The 15,726-nt window shown below is 37.3% G+C and overlaps 1 protein-coding gene across 2 annotated transcripts in view; it reads left to right on the top strand.

Annotated features, from left to right (window-relative positions):
- The window catches only part of SLC2A9 (solute carrier family 2 member 9), an 85,287-nt gene that overhangs the window by 14,374 nt on the left and 55,187 nt on the right, over window positions 1-15,726 (top strand). For both annotated transcript variants that reach the window (XM_017824558.1, XM_017824557.1), the window contains exon 6: window positions 14,289-14,421. In XM_017824558.1, the coding sequence (XP_017680047.1) occupies window positions 14,289-14,421 (133 nt within the window). The remainder of the gene's footprint in view (window positions 1-14,288; window positions 14,422-15,726) is intronic.

Below are 15,726 nucleotides of genomic sequence, written 5' to 3' on the forward strand. Positions count from 1 at the left end.
CTTTATGGAAAGATTATCTCTTCAGTTAATAGGTTGTCTTGCTGTCAAAGACTGAGATTAACTTGGTGACCACTGGATGTCATCATTGCTCTAAATAAATGAACTCGAGGTTGGTTATGGCTGGTGCTTGGAAATACAGAATCACAGATTTGTTAGAAGGAACCACAGTGGGTCATCTGATCCAACCAGATACTTTCCTTTCAGAGGTGAATCTTCAATGCAGCGTGGAGGAAATATCTGTATCCTCTCACAGTGAAACCTGAACTCAGAATCCCTTCTGACAGCCAGCAGAAGTAGTAAACTGTTGAAAAGTGAGGAGAGCTTTTCCTCCTCTATCCGTCCAAACTCAGCTCCTTTGTAAATACACGATATCATCCTCCCTGACACTTTTGTTTGACCAGCTCTCCTATTCTGTCCCTTTATCCTGTTAAGCCCTCCTGCAGACAAACAGTTTGATGCAATATACCCTTTATTGAATTATAGTTTTCTCCTCTGTCCCCTCCAAAGCAACAAACTTTAGAAAAAAGTTTTAAATGGCTTTTACTGACCTTCCTTGGTGGCTTCTACAGAGTTGCCTTCTCTTGCTTTGGAAATTAGTCTGTTGGAAATGAATGTATGAAATGTCAAGAGGCCAATCAGATTGTTTAGAATATATGTCAGCCCTTATGTAGTAGGTTTTTTTTTTTTATTTGGTTTTTTTTGGGTGTTGTTTTTTTTTTTTAAACATGCATACACTTTTAAAGGTGAGGTGTCATGTGAATTCTTTTTCCTTCTTAGGTCTTTGGGATATTTTGAATAGGAAATACTTATTCTTTGGTTTCAGCTCATTCTTGCTGTTTTTGTTTTTCACCTTCCTTTCATCCCCATTGTTGCTGCTACCAAATTATGGAGTTTGCTTCTACAACCTGCTTTAGTATGAAGTTAATTAATATGACGCTATTAAAGATAGACATTAATTAATTTATGTAAGAAGAAATACACTTTATCTGTAGAATTAGTTCTTTTCAAGATAGATAACATCAGCATGTTGGCTGATGTGAATTAGCATATTTCCAGAAAAATTATTGGAAGCAGCTTGAATTTTCTAGTTGGGAATGTGGGTGTATTTTTCTTTTTATCTCTGTTGGTTTCGGTCAAGCCAGGATTTTATTCACTAGCTTTATGTGGTTCCCATTAAACCTCCCTCAGTGTGACGTTTTTATTTTGTTGCTCTGTGGTTGTTTGTTGGTTTCCTATCAGAATTTGTTGTAAATAATAATAGTTACAAATTCATATCTTCTGTCATGGTTTCGTAAGAGTTTTCTCTTGAGCTCTGTCATTTATCTATTACTTGTAAACTGAGCAAATATCTAAGAGCTTATTAACTGTAGTATCTAAGCAGTGAAGAAAGGAGGGACAAAACCAGGGTTGGGCATCTTGCCAGAAGAGATTTGTTGGAAGAGGAGTGGACATAAGCAGGGCTTTCAGCATGGCTGGGGTTCTGTCTTGTAAGAGCAGGTAACAGGAACATTGCTTGTGTGGTCAAGTAGAGGGAAGGGAGACAAACTGACTGCACCATGTAAACACAAGGAAGAGAACTGCAGAAGGAATAGAGTGGCTTAATCTCAAGGACAATATGGCTACAAGAATGACTTTTATACTAATTGTGTGAATAATTGCATGCAGAAATTCATCAGAGTGATGTTTGGAACAGACTCCCAGCTGAAGTAGCTTGAGCAGAAAATTTAACTTTTAAATTGGAGCTTGATGCATTCTTGTGGATTATATGAGATTGCTGCCTTCAGTGGTTCTGTAGAAGTCTCTTCACAGAAAAGGGAAGTGTTTGTGTCGGCGGGGGGGCATAGTGTCAACAAGCATTTATTAACAACCTAAGCGATTACTTCCTCTAAATACAAAAGTGTTGCTTTAAATGTGGAATTATGATAAAAATAGCTCTGAAGCTCTGAGTGTTATTTGAGGAAAAAAAAAAATCCAATAATGGCAGTAAAATCTAAATACAGGCATTCTTTTAGATTCTGAATATATAGAATTTTATCCTATTTGTCTCCAAAGGTACTAATTTTAGAGTACCAAGTCTGAAGAATGTTCTCCTTTAGCATGCAATGCTTAGCAAGAGTGATTATCTGAAGGAGAAAAGCTGGAGTTGTGACAATGCTGCAGTGACTTGGTATTCTTTCTTTCTTTCCACTGCCTTAATTCCCTCACATACAAATATTCCAGCAGTGCTTTTTATTCAAGATTCTGATTCTTGTAGGCCATAACTTATGGAAAACTGTATCTGCTATGTCTCCACTGAGGTTTGGTAAATTACACAGTCATAAAGCCAGCTGGTGATCAGAGCACAGAGCATGACAACTTTATGTGCTGGTGACCTGCTTCTCTCCACCACGCTGACTGCTGAGAGCTGAGTGCTTGTTTTCATGTGCTAGCATCTTGTTTTAGTGTTCTGTAAGCCAGAGTTCTTAATTCTTCAAGATGCCATGGCAACTATAAATGACAACTTGGTGCAGGCCCACAGGTGTGCAGAGATGTTGTCTGCTGTAATGTGAGCACCAAATTATTGCTACTGGCTACAGGATTATTTAATTTTTGGTTGTATTGCGTGTGCAGTTTTCCATGTATCTGACTGAAGGAAAAAACAGACATTAAGATAAGGAGGTCTCAGATCTGTCAACTCTTCAAACACTGCCCTTCAGGTGTTTCCATTCTCTCTGTTTCTATGATTCTACAATTGAATCACCCAGCCCACTTTTCCTAAAAGATTGATCCCTGCAAAGCAAAGACCAGTGCATTGTCAAATTCAGTTTTGAAAGTTCAAATTTACGCTTACTGTCTTGGGGGAATATTTTGTCTGGCTTGATTATGACATATTACATGTAACTCTAGGTATCATTCTGACTATTTCATCTAGTTTCTCCTGCATGTAATGTCCTGCTCTACAGGTTTTCCTTAGCATGAAAACATCTTTTAAATTTTATAAACCACAAGACCGTCTCTTCTATTGGTTCATTTGTTTAATGAAGGTAGGCTTTAATCGTTCCTTAAATGATAGAGGATTTAGTTTATGAATACTTTTTCAGTAGTTAAAATGTTCATATTTTTTAATATACCTAGAGCCTCAGTATCTCTTTCATCTGTGTATAGATACAAGAAAGGGGAGAAAAAAAAAATTTATGGTATGTGTATGTATTCAGGGCAGGTAAAGCTGAAACTGTTGCCTGTTGCCAGGTTTTCCTCAGACTTCTGCTTTGAGCCCCCTTTCCTGTGCGTGGTGTGTAAAGCTTTGCCAAGCTGCGGTTGTTTTCTCTGGAGTTGGCCCCAGTGGTTGGCTGGCTCTGGCTGCTTCTCTGACCAAACAGCTGTTTGCCTTAGGTAGGCCAACAGAAAAATAGAATTTTTTAGGTTTACTTCAGCAACCCTATTTTATAGACTTCAAGTGTTTCTAGGTAATGCACCCAGGAGCTTGTCTAACTGCAATGTTGCACTGTTTCATAGTGGATAGCATGTCATCCTAAAAACCCTGCTTTGCTTGCATCCTAAGACTTGCTGAATAAACCCTATTACTGCTGTAAGTGTTTCCAGAGGGAAAAAAAAATAGCGTAAACAGAACAACATAAAATTCCTGATGTGTCCATCTCCTGAATGTTACAAGTTGTTTCGGTCATTCTGTTTTAGTGTCAAGCAATACAAGGTACAGAAGGGAGCAGCAATTATCAGAGGTGGGAAGTGGCTTATTGAGGAGAAGTCAGGGTTAAACAGTTCTTATGGGTAACCCCATGCTGGGGAAACACTCAAAGCAATGAAAAACAAAGTACACCTGAGAAGACTTAGAATTTGCCTTAAAGTGACATACTGTGTTTTCTAGACTTTTCTCAATCTTTCTTTAAATACATTTGGAATTTATTATGTTGCAAAACTTTGTGTAAGTGGTTATGGTTATGAACTGTATTAATTAGACATTGTCTTTGTCACAGAAGGAACATGAATTCATTTTAAATTACACTTTTTTGAGGATTTTGAACAGCTTTAATACATATCTTGCTAGAAATTACCTATTTTTTAAAAAAGGAGTTAGCTGGAAATAGGTCCGTGACATATGGTGACAATGGCCAAACTGTCCTCCACACAACTGATTATTTTAGCAAAGAAATTCTGTTAATGATATAAATATCAATATCAATTTCTGCAGTAAATTGAGCTAAATTTGGAAAGGGAAAATGAATTTCACAGACACTGTACTATGTATCTAATAAGGAAGCATCTCTGTGATTAGTCCCTTTCAAGTTAGTTCTTTACATGAGTGGACCTTGCGAAGAAATATTTGTGATTTTTTTAAAAAACATCAACTAAAAACTTCTGTAGATACTGTGTCAGACTCTAATTTTTCTTAACAGACCTCTTAGAAATGATGTGTTTAATGTGATAGATAGTTGTGTGTTTGGGAATGTTTATATAGGAATTTCTCATTTTGCTTTACCACATTCTTTTAAAAGTACTCCTTCACTTGCACTAAAATAGACAGTGATGGAATAGGTAGTTCTACAGCCTGTGCAGTTTGAAGGCTGTTCTGGAAAAAACTTTGATTTTACTTGTCAAAGCTTCATTTTCAGTGTGATATTTCCCTTTTTTTTCTTAACTGATCTTTCTTCCTAAGACTCTTGACTCCGATACAAGGATTCCTTAAGAACTGTCAGCAAATTACAGATGAATAAAGAAAGGAATTCAGAATTGCTGTAGGGACCTGCAGCCTGCAGGTGGACACCAAAGACAAAGTGGTCTGTTGGAGATGTGCTTGAAATGAATCTTATACATTAGCATGATAACACAAAGCATGAATCAGCCATTTTCCTTACGTTTTTCTGTGAGCTATTTTCTTCTGTATGTTTATCTTCCCCTTGAGCCACGATACTGATTATAGTTATTCTTCTTTCAAAATATGAGTGATAATTTATTTCAGAGTATAGAACAGAGAGCTCTTGTGGCAACGAGACAGGTGAACTCTTGCAGCTGCATGGAGGATCTTGGAAATCAAAGCAGCTTATGCCTTATACTGTTTACAGAATATAAAAAAGTGTTTGTAGCTTCCATTAGAGTAGGACAAATGCATCTACTAGTTTAGCATTTTCCAGGGTCACTTGAACTCTTGAAGTGTCCTGTTTGTGATAATTTCAAACATCTGGCTATATTTTAGGATATAAATTGCTAGTTCTGAGTAAAATCTTAAGAGAAAAACTTAGTGTAGGACATGGGAAAAATAAACTAGGAATTTGGCTTATCAGTTCTGTTCCCCAGTTTTTTTGTGGGTTTTTTTTGATCAGGATTTGATCAGGATTTGCCTAAGTTTATAGCAAGACTTTGAGAAGGTGGTTTCAACTACTCCTGGAAACTATTCTACTATCGAGTCAGACTTGCAAAAGGTGGCTCCAAGTTACCCTGGTCCCTACCAATTCATTGGACTGCTGAGCTTGTACAGTGTTTCTTAAGAGCATAGAAGCAAAGCTGCTTTATATTATTTTAGTAAAACGCAAAACTCTTCCCTGAAGAGTGTTTTAAAACTTCTGCTAAGGATACAGGAGACATGTTGGTGCTTGTAGGTGTCTGCTCAAAACCAGAAGGGGATGATGATGATATCTGCTAAGAATTACTCAGAAAAACAGCTTCTGAACGACAGTCTTAAAAAAAAAAACAAACAACCAAACCAAAGTAAAAAAAAAAACCCCACCAAACAAAAACCAAAACAATCAACAAACAAACAAAAAAAACCCCCTGAAACAAACCCAGAAACAGAACAGGAAAATGTTTTGGTGCTTACTCAGACATTGACCAATTTCAGCAGGTGGTTGTATGCCTTTCTGAGCCTGGATTGATTATGTGTGTCTTGATGGAAACCTGCCTGCACTTCCTGCAAACTGGTACTAGGCCTGCCAATTAAAAATTGCTTGAGGTAGCAATTTTGAAGATGGCAATCTTTTTTAAGATATTTTCTGGGTTTGTTTCTTTTCTTGCTGTGGGAAATTTCCTTCCTCTTTTCACAGTAACACATTAGGCACTAAGTTCCTTATTGCTGAAGCAATTTCCATGTCATTTATCAAGGCACTTGCACTTCATACAAGCTGTGAGTTGTTGACCAGGGGCTTGAAGGTCACCTCACCCAAGGGTTAGTGGATGCAGCCAAGGGAAGATGCCATGCACACAGCCTTGGTTGTGCTGATAAAGGTGCAGAAACACTGCCAGGACCTTCTAGATTGTTGCATATTCATAGTTCAGTAGTACCCACAGGAAGAGCTCTACTCTGTTACACCAGCCCTGTTGGTGGGTTGTGGTGGGTGTTGATGTATTTCTAATGGACACATTAAGTGAGGTATTTTGTTTGTATCTGTTGTGGATCAGCAGAGATTATGTATTTACCGGAGATTATTAATTAACTTTTTACTGGTTCCCCAAGACAGACACAGCAGTATTTATTCATCCCTTTTCTGTACAAAACTCATTAAGCAAAGCATGGGAAAACAGATGTGTGTCTTCATATTTGCAAATGAGTTTCAGTCCATTAAAGTTGTGCTGTGAGACTTCAATTCCTGAAGTTTTAACAACACATGGCTGATTGGCCATATGTAATATTGATATACTGCAGTTTTGCATTTGGGAAGGAGAACATCCTGCAGGAGAGGATTTGTCTGAATGTGGAAATGAAAGTGTGGTTATAGAAGAAAGAGCACTATGGAGATATATATATATTTAGACTTCAAGCTGAACAAAAGACTTTATGGCAGATGTTTGGATGCAAGTTAATCATCGGTGAGGACTGCTTTCTCATAGACAGCTGAAACAGTGCTCATATGACTCTTAAGTTTTCTACATAGCTGTTCTCTGCTTAATTCGGTCAGCTGAAAAAGCAGTAGATAAGCTTTCACGGAAAGATGTCCTTCAACAGATCTGAAGGAAAAAAAGACGTCAAAATGTTATGGAAGTTGATAGCAATTGCTTGTAATTTGTCATGCAGCTTTCTCCTGGTCCACTGAAGCATAGTTAAAATGTGTAATTAAGCTTAGAGCATTTGTTTATACTAATATTTAAACTATGACTTTCTGCTTCTTTGTCAGACTTAAAAAGGTGAGCTTTTCCACTTATTGTAGCTGACCTAATAACAGGCAACATCTGTCTATGAACCTTATCTTACCCTGTGTTTGTTGAACTCTGCTTCAAAAGATTATGAGTAAGGGAATGTTGTAAAGTTGCCTATCTCCTTAGTGCTTTTTATCTGATAATATTTATGGATCTATTATTAAGCAATAAATCTAAAATTATTTGACCTGTGCTTTCCTTCTGAGTGTGTTTCACTCACTGGGGAGATAACTACCATTTAAAGCTTTTTCTGGATGATTAAGATTTCAGTTTTAATTTCCATTGTACTTTGTAAAATTGACCATTATTGCAAATTCATGTCCTAAGATGTAAATTTGTCCCTTACAATTGGATATTAATGCTGTAGTAAATTGGTCAAGCATTGTACTATAGCATGCAGTCTATTGAGTATTTTGGGTGTATTTTCTAGACCTGCGTTTCTTAGTTTGCTTTTGAAATTGCTGGCAAAGGGAAAAATCAGGAGGTATATTCTTGATTAGTATTGTGAGGGGTTTTTTCAAACTTGAAGGAAATGTCAAATTAAAATTGATTATGTTTTTTTTTTAATCTAAACAAGAGTTATTGCCATGAAAAAAAGATTAAATATTTAACTCTATCAATTGTTTTTAAATCAAGAAACATGCTTTGGGTATTTTTATGATTGCTTGTTTGTTTGTTTTTCTTAACCTTGATATACTGTAGTCTTTTATAACTTCAGTTTGACAAAATATAATCACATAAAAAAAGATTTGCATCTAATGCAATTTCTGGATGACCTGGAACATTTTTCTTCACCTCCTGCTGCATCCCCAGAAGGATGCAGGTCTCCGGAGTTGTATGTGTCACATCTGTTAGTCCCACAGGGACATTAAAGGTGCCTGAGGATATCAGAATGACACTATATGCTCATTTGAGAAACTGAATCTTATCCTCCTCAATTTTTTTAATTTACTATTTTGTATTTTATTATTTATGGAAGCTAACCTGAGTCTACATGCATTGCTGAAAGGAAACTTTGTCAGGAATTTTGCCTAGTTCCAATCCTCCAATATTTCTTTCTAAAGAAGCTCAAGTATATATGCTGGCTGCTGCTAACTATTTGAAAGCTTATTGTTTCCCACTGCTTTTCTATGAAATTTTCACTTTTCTTGGAAATGAATAAACAACGAAGACAAATTGTGCCATGTAAGCGTGGAGTAAAAAGCTGGTTGTTACTCCAATAAAAAGTTGGACCAAAAACATCTCAGAAACTGGTAACAGGTACTTTAATTCTCCCTCTCAGTATGTACAACGTGATCTAACATGCAATGCAATGAACGGAAAATCATGGCACTCAGATGCCAGCCACTTTCAAGGCTGTTTTAAGTCCTGATTCAAAGGTAGTTTTACTTAATAGCAAAAACCTCCCACTGACTTCTGTGAATTTTACATTAGACTTGTACAGCCTCAAGTCTGGTGTCTTTCTGTACTGTTTAATACCTGGGAAGATACCGGGACTTGAGTAATCTTGTTGTCAGAGCCATACCTGTAGTAGTGACATATAAAAATAAATATCCATGTGGGTGCAGAGCAGAGGCAGAATGCACACATTATCTGGGTTGCCTATGTTTTAGATGAGAAGGTAAGCAATTTGTAACAATGCTACTGAAACACATTTTGTCAAAGGGGGTAACAGGAATGGTCATGCAAAGAGAAAATTGTGTCCGGCAGGGGTGTAACTGTGAGATTAGTGTACTTTGCAACCATGTAACTGTGAGATTAGTGTCCTTCGCAACCAGAGGAGGTTGTAAAGCAGTGTTTGGAGTGGTACAAGCTAAGATGAAGGTAGTTGTTCTGCACCTTACTTGAGTAGCTGGTCTGAAGCCTGAGTTATGAAAGTACTCTTTTCTCAGCTGCCTCATGATCATCACCACTGTGCCATACACTTGACTCAAGGAAGAAAAGACAGTTCTAATGCTAAGAAATTAGTTCCATCTCAGTGCTTTTTCAGTCCTTGGCCCCAGGCCAGTGTGATTGTCCTTTACTTTTAGGAGTACTTTATGTGGCATGGTAGCAGATTAACAGAGAAATGCTGAACTTGTGCAGTCTTCTCAGCTTTGCACACCCAAGTAAGTTTATTCAGTTTGTTCTGAGCAGGGATGTGATTTTCTTTTTTTTTGTGCAAAATGAAATATTTCTGATATAACAAGTTTTCGTGCCAAGTGTCTGTGAGAGAGGACAAAATTCAATTACTTGAATAAAGACACATAATATCATTTTGATGCCCATGGGTGCTCTAAGTGTCCCTGTGGGGACTGGCAGATGTGACGCAGAATATCAGATCTACAGTATCCTTCTGTAGCCACAGCAAGAGGTGAGGCAAGATGCTTCAGGACATCTAGAAATTAGACTAGATGTAATTCTTTTTATCTGTGCCTGTGATTATATTTTGCCTAAAATTTTAAATGTGTTCCTGCTTCTTAAAGAAACATAAAAATGAAGAAACTTCCAAATCACTATTTCCTGGCTATTTCCAGTATCTTGCATTGGATGCCAGAGGCTTTTGTCTCTTTGTTCCCCAATATGAAATGGGTAAAACTTGTAATTTTGCACGAGAAAGGTATAAAAAAAGGTCATTGCTCTTTATAAAGTGTTCAGCACTGTAGTAAGCCCATCACAACTAAACTGAAAGAGCAGAGGTTTAGAATAGATGTTAGGAAGAAATTCTTCGCTATGAGAGTGGTGAGACACTGGAAAAGGCTGCCTAGAGAGCTGTGGATGTCCTGTCCCTGGAAGTGTTCAAGGCCAGGTTGGATGGTTGGATGGGGCTTTGAGTAACCTGGTCTAGTGAAAAGTGCTCCTGCCCAGGGCAAGGCAGTGGAATTCAGTGATTTCTGAGGTCCCTTCCAACCCAAGTCATTCTATGTTTCTGGGAAATTATTTAGAGAGAGACAGAGAGAGTAGAACCTGTCAAAGTTGTGTATTTCCTTACTGAGTCTTTTTGATCCTGTCATCCATCTCATACTGGGATATTTAATTGGCCTCATTAGATCTTTCAAAAAACGTGTGTCCGTGTCCAGAGCAGTACAGCACTTCTTCCCACCTCTGTCGCATGACCCTGCGAACTATTCATTTCTCCCTGTTAAAATTCATCTATATATATATTGTTAACCTCTTCTGTGTTGACAGTCTTCAAATCTTATAAAAATCTTCCTAATTGCTGAAAATACTAAATGTCACTGGTGCTTAAATCAGTCATTGAGCTTGATATGGACCAGTAATTCAGCTGTCAGCAGTGCCTGTTGACATTTCCCCATACCGGTTTCTTTTCCACCTTTTGATGGCTACAGTAAATTCCATCTTCTCTACTTTAGCTGATGATTTTCTGGCATGGTAACATTTGCTTTACTGTATTCCAGTACAGCTTAATCTTGTCTCATTTGCAGTTGATAAATCCATGTCATGCTTTACCTACTCCACTCCCCACCAACATTCTACATCTGCAGGTTTGCACTTTATTATGCCAACCTTTGAATGAGTCTATGGTTGTCAAACTTGCTCTACTATTTAACTGTCTTCTGTTAATACATCAAAGCCAGGGTTTTCATGCTCCAGCCTAAGCAAATATCCATAATGTGACAGTTTAAAATTAAAATTTTACCATCTTGACATGTTATTTGTACCAATTCTGAGCAGGTGATAAATCAGATCTCCTGTAATTAAAATGTTTAATGCTCTTTTAAGTTTTTTCCTGAGATAAAATGGGATGTAGTTGTTTTCATTTCTCTCAGCAGTGCCTGTGTGCTTCTTCTTCTTACTGCTGACAACTGAGGTAAAGTGTTAATGTGTCTTCTAAGTCACACCTGCACTGTCTTTTGCTTGTCTTATTACTGCTTCTGGGCATTGTCCCAGTTTATGTCCTGTCCTAACCTTTCTAAAGAGGTTATGAAACCCTCCTTCTCCCTGCTTCTTTTTTTTCTCTTTATAGGGTCTAATTCAGCCTGATTTTCAGCAATTTTTAATTAAGCTTTTAAATTTATTTTAGTCCTACTATTTCTTTTCTGTAGTGGAATGAAGAATTTGAACTTGGATAATGTAAATTAAGAAAAAAGCAAGTAGAACACAGTTCCATAGCACTGAATAGGCATCACCTGAATTTTAAAATGGATAGAGAAGTTTCCCTTGACTTCAGTGACTTACTGATCAACTCATGCCTGCAATGGCAAATGGGACCATATTTATGAGTGTTTACCTTAAGGTTTTAGAAGTTAGCATGATAAAAAGTAAAACAGAAATCATTCATAGAAGAAATAAAGGAAACTTGGTGTCTTATGTGGTGAAAATAAATGGTTTTTCATTATACTGGTATTTATTGTAAAGGGTAAGTTCAGGGTGTTGTTCATAACTTTTTCAAAATAACGCTTTCAGAAGAGTTTTTGAGCGAATGTGACCAACTGACAAACCATACGCTACGGGAGACTTTAAAAGAAGTTTAAACTTATTCCAAGGAAGTCTCTGTAGGTTGGCAGAATGCTAATAATAATAGTATACAAAGAATACTTTTTCCTTTTTCCTTTAAGAAACATTCTTGACATTGTGGAAAAAAAACTACAGAAAATATGATGTGCTGATCAAGAGCAAGATTTTTATCTGGAAGTATTGTCAAAAATTCTTGTACAGTACATAACAAATGTGTTTATATTACGGGAAATTACTCCAGGCAGACATGGAACGAAGCTGATGAGTTATACTGCCTGTTTTCCTCAGTTATTCTTTACAAACCAGTACCCACTTTGTTTATGTGATTATTGACCATTCTTAAAGTTTTAACTTTAGTTTAGTTTCCTAGTTTTTAAAATAAGATACAGGCTTATTTGTTTATAAACAGAGTGTTCACCTGTATTGGGTAAAATTCTCCACTCAACTTCATTGGAAAAAGAAGAAAAAAGGAAGAGTGTCTTGAAGTCTTCATGGTAGAAGAGGCTCTTAGGATAACTGATTACCTCAAGCTTTAATCTGTTTGCAAAACACCCTTTCTCAAGTTGTTTTCCCATCCCAGGAGATTTTTTTAAAAAAACACCTCTATCACTTAAAGGGTAGTGAAAAGTTTGATTAGGAGGTACCACACATATTCTTCCCAGGAGTTATTTGGTTATCCTGGGCCCCATTTCAGGTTTGGGCATGGATTATATTTCATACTATGCAGTACATGGTGTTTTAGGCATTGCTGAACTGGGAGAGTGTAAAATAAAAACTGTCAACAGAAAATACTTTGGGGCCTTTTGACCTTTAATTTGACTTTGAAAATTATATTGAAATAAAATTTATCCAGCTCTGTTTGGGGAAATACAGACTCTGAATGGACAGATTCATTCTGGTGGAGGGACAGGATCTAAACCACTGGTGCCTCTTGGAGCTCAGTCAGCCAGGATGCAGTGCAGTCTGCCCCTGAACTAGCCAAGCTTTTGAAAATGTGCTAGACATGATGCCTAAACAGTAGACCCACTGAAGTCTCATCAGGCTTTTCAATTAAGTCTCAGATTAGAAAGCATTGAATTGAATAGATGAACACTGAACTTGGAGAAAGTGAAAAAAAAATTTCTTGTTGGTATTCAGTTAGAACAGAAGATATCTGAAGAACATGGACAGATTGAGGGCCTCTCTGTAGAAGAAAATAATACTGCTGACACCTTGCTCCTTAAGTGCTTGAACGAATCCTGTTTTGAGAGTAAGCCCAAAGAACCAGATGAGTTCTCTGCTGTCTTTCCCAGCCTATTCCTGAAAAAGCTTGGGTCAAGTTACCCTCTATAGCTGGTTTTAAGAATGCATTTGAGGATGTTAACAACTTTGTTTCAGTTGATATAAAAGAAAATTATCAAAGTCAAGTTGTATCTGAAATCAGCTAGCAGTCAAGTAGATTCACATCAATAGTGTTGGATAATGCAGAACCTTGTGCTCTATATCTGCACAGCAGTGGGGCTCTGGAAGGTTAAAATGCCTGGCTTCTACATGAGGGACTTACCAGAGAGTCTTCATCAGTGCTTTGCATTGGTGGGGGTGCTGCAGATGCCTCTGGTGTTTCAGGTCCTTGCTGGAGACTTCCAGCAGGTTATTTGCAAGTCAGTAGAAAAAATACTTTCTGTTTCACAGACTTTGGAAAAGGACTGTCAGTGTTTCATGTAAATATCTGAGGTAGGTTAGCTAATTCAGAGTGGGAAACAGTACAGTGTGCTATTCTTAGTTATACTACTCTAAAACCAAAGGACTTCTTTAAGGTCCTGTGATTTTGGGCAGAAGAATAGATGAAACCTATTTTTTATTCTTAAATTAGCATGGAAGCCAGCTTAAGAGATGGAATCATTGGCTGTAAGAGAAAGCATTCATAAACATCACCTCACAACAGCTAGCCAGATACTGTTTTTCTTGTAAAATGTATAGCTTAACTGTCTTTTGCTCTAATCATGTTGAACTGCATGTGTTGTCTTTTCTGAACATATATGAAAACTGTCCAACTATGTGTCAGTTGTTCCTGCAAGGCAAATGTTGTGTTTCATCAAGTAGATGTTTGTGGTGAGACCTGAGACCACCTTGGTTTGTTCCCAGAAGCTGTGAAATGCTGAAAAGTCACTGCCTGCCTTTTGAACCACAAAACTGTGCTAAACTGCAGCTTAGCTCAAGTGTTATCAACATTTTAGATTGATTAGTTTAGAGAAAGAGACAATGTGAAGGTGTATGTAACTATATGAAAACAGTTTTATAGGGTTTCTTTAAAGCTTATGGTTGATACTATTGTGTGTGTGTATGACTTGCAGAATATATGAGTATATATAATATTTTTACCTGTATAATTGTTGATGCTGAAGGAAAGGAAAATATCCTATATATTGCTGGGTTTTTTTCCACAGCTTTCCTGTATCTCTCTTTTCATTCTTATTCGGTTGATGGCTGGAATTCTGCCTTCCTCGGCCCTTGAGTAAGATGATGTGAGGGGGAGGTGTTCAAACCGCTTGCTAAGCTCAGGAAGAACACATCACTCTGATCACTGATATGTTGAATGATGACAAATTGCAGTGTTTCCCATTGAAGCTATTTTTCTTCCTAGTATCACTATGGGAGATTTTAGACAAAGAGACAACATGAAGGTATATGTGACTATACTGACTTAAGTTTGTATCTGTTTGCAGGAATCTCGGTGGCCTTACTTATTTGGAGCAATCGCTTTTCCTTCATTGATACAAGTCGTGATTCTGCCTTTTCTTCCTGAAAGTCCTCGTTACCTCCTACTTGAAAAGCATAACACAAGTGAGGCAGAAAAAGGTATGACATGTTACTTTCTTTCAACAAAGGCTGTTTGTTAAAGGAGTGCAGGCTGGACATATCTGATTCTGATATCACACTAAAAGCAGAATATTCTAATAGGAGAGATTCTCTTGGCAATAATTTTTCTCACCTTTTTGTTTGTCTCTGTATGCGTAAACATAACTGTTGCTTTGAAGTTTTTATAAATTAAATTCTCCAACAAACTAACCTATATAGCATTATATGTGGTGATACAGACCTAACCAAATCATCCTGCTGTTGTGCGTCAGCCACCATACACAGGGGTCATTTGGGAGTGAAAGGTGGTTTCAGTTGTTGTGACTCTCCCTTATCTACAGTCTTTGCAGTTTGATTAATAAAAACACAGTTCCTACTTTTTTTTCCAAGTAGTCACTGTGTTTGACCTTGTGCTTCTGTAACTCAATAACCTTCGTAGATCTAATAAAAACCTCATACATCTGTTTAACTGAAAATTTCCAGTGCTTCCATGTTACTTCTGTTTCACAGACACAGACCAGAATATTTTGTTCTTACTTTAGGTTCTGGGTATAAAACAATTTGCTTGTGTGATCACAGCTGCCCCAGTAAATTTACTATGGTCCCAATACAGCTGAGAGAGTATTGAAAATTTGTTCTTGCTTATTATAGGGACACATTAAAAACAGGAATGTACAAAGAAGGACAGAGTCTGATTATAATACCAAAATATCAAACGTAACTGTTTTACAAATTATTCCTAAAAACTTCATTTGAATGTAACCCTTAACATTTTCAGTCATAAACTAGTTGCTTGCAAAATTACTTGCAAAGTGTGAATCAACACCTGAAATATAAATTTAATAATCTTTTAGCATAAAATTAATGCAACGCTATCCTGTTTCTTTTCTTATTAAATTAAAAACTGGCCTCTTTTGTTCTGATGAGTGCTCTGAAAAAGAAATGGTGCACTAATGAAGAGACTCCCACATTATTTCAGTTTGATGTTGAATGAAGAACTCAGTGATTATTGGAGCCTCAGACATTTGGAGATATATTTCAGTGCTTAAAAAAATAGCACAAAAGCAACAAGGCTTTGGGGACAGTTCTTTAGCTTTACAGAGTTAGCAGAGATTTGAGGAGAGAGAGAACAGCTTTTCCAGGGACCATGAAGGAAAGTGCCGTCCTGCCAGCTGTGGTCAGAGTGCCCAGCAGGGATGCAGGACCCAGAGTGGGGCTGGCTGTTTGGTGAGTAACTTCTGTAGCACCATGGCTGGGCTGGGAAGAAATGCCTTTGGGTGCCAAGTTTAAACTGGCTGATTTCTG

Source organism: Lepidothrix coronata, unplaced genomic scaffold (genome assembly GCF_001604755.1).
Source record: "Lepidothrix coronata isolate B3197 unplaced genomic scaffold, Lepidothrix_coronata-1.0 Scaffold111, whole genome shotgun sequence".
Lineage (NCBI taxonomy): Eukaryota > Metazoa > Chordata > Aves > Passeriformes > Pipridae > Lepidothrix > Lepidothrix coronata.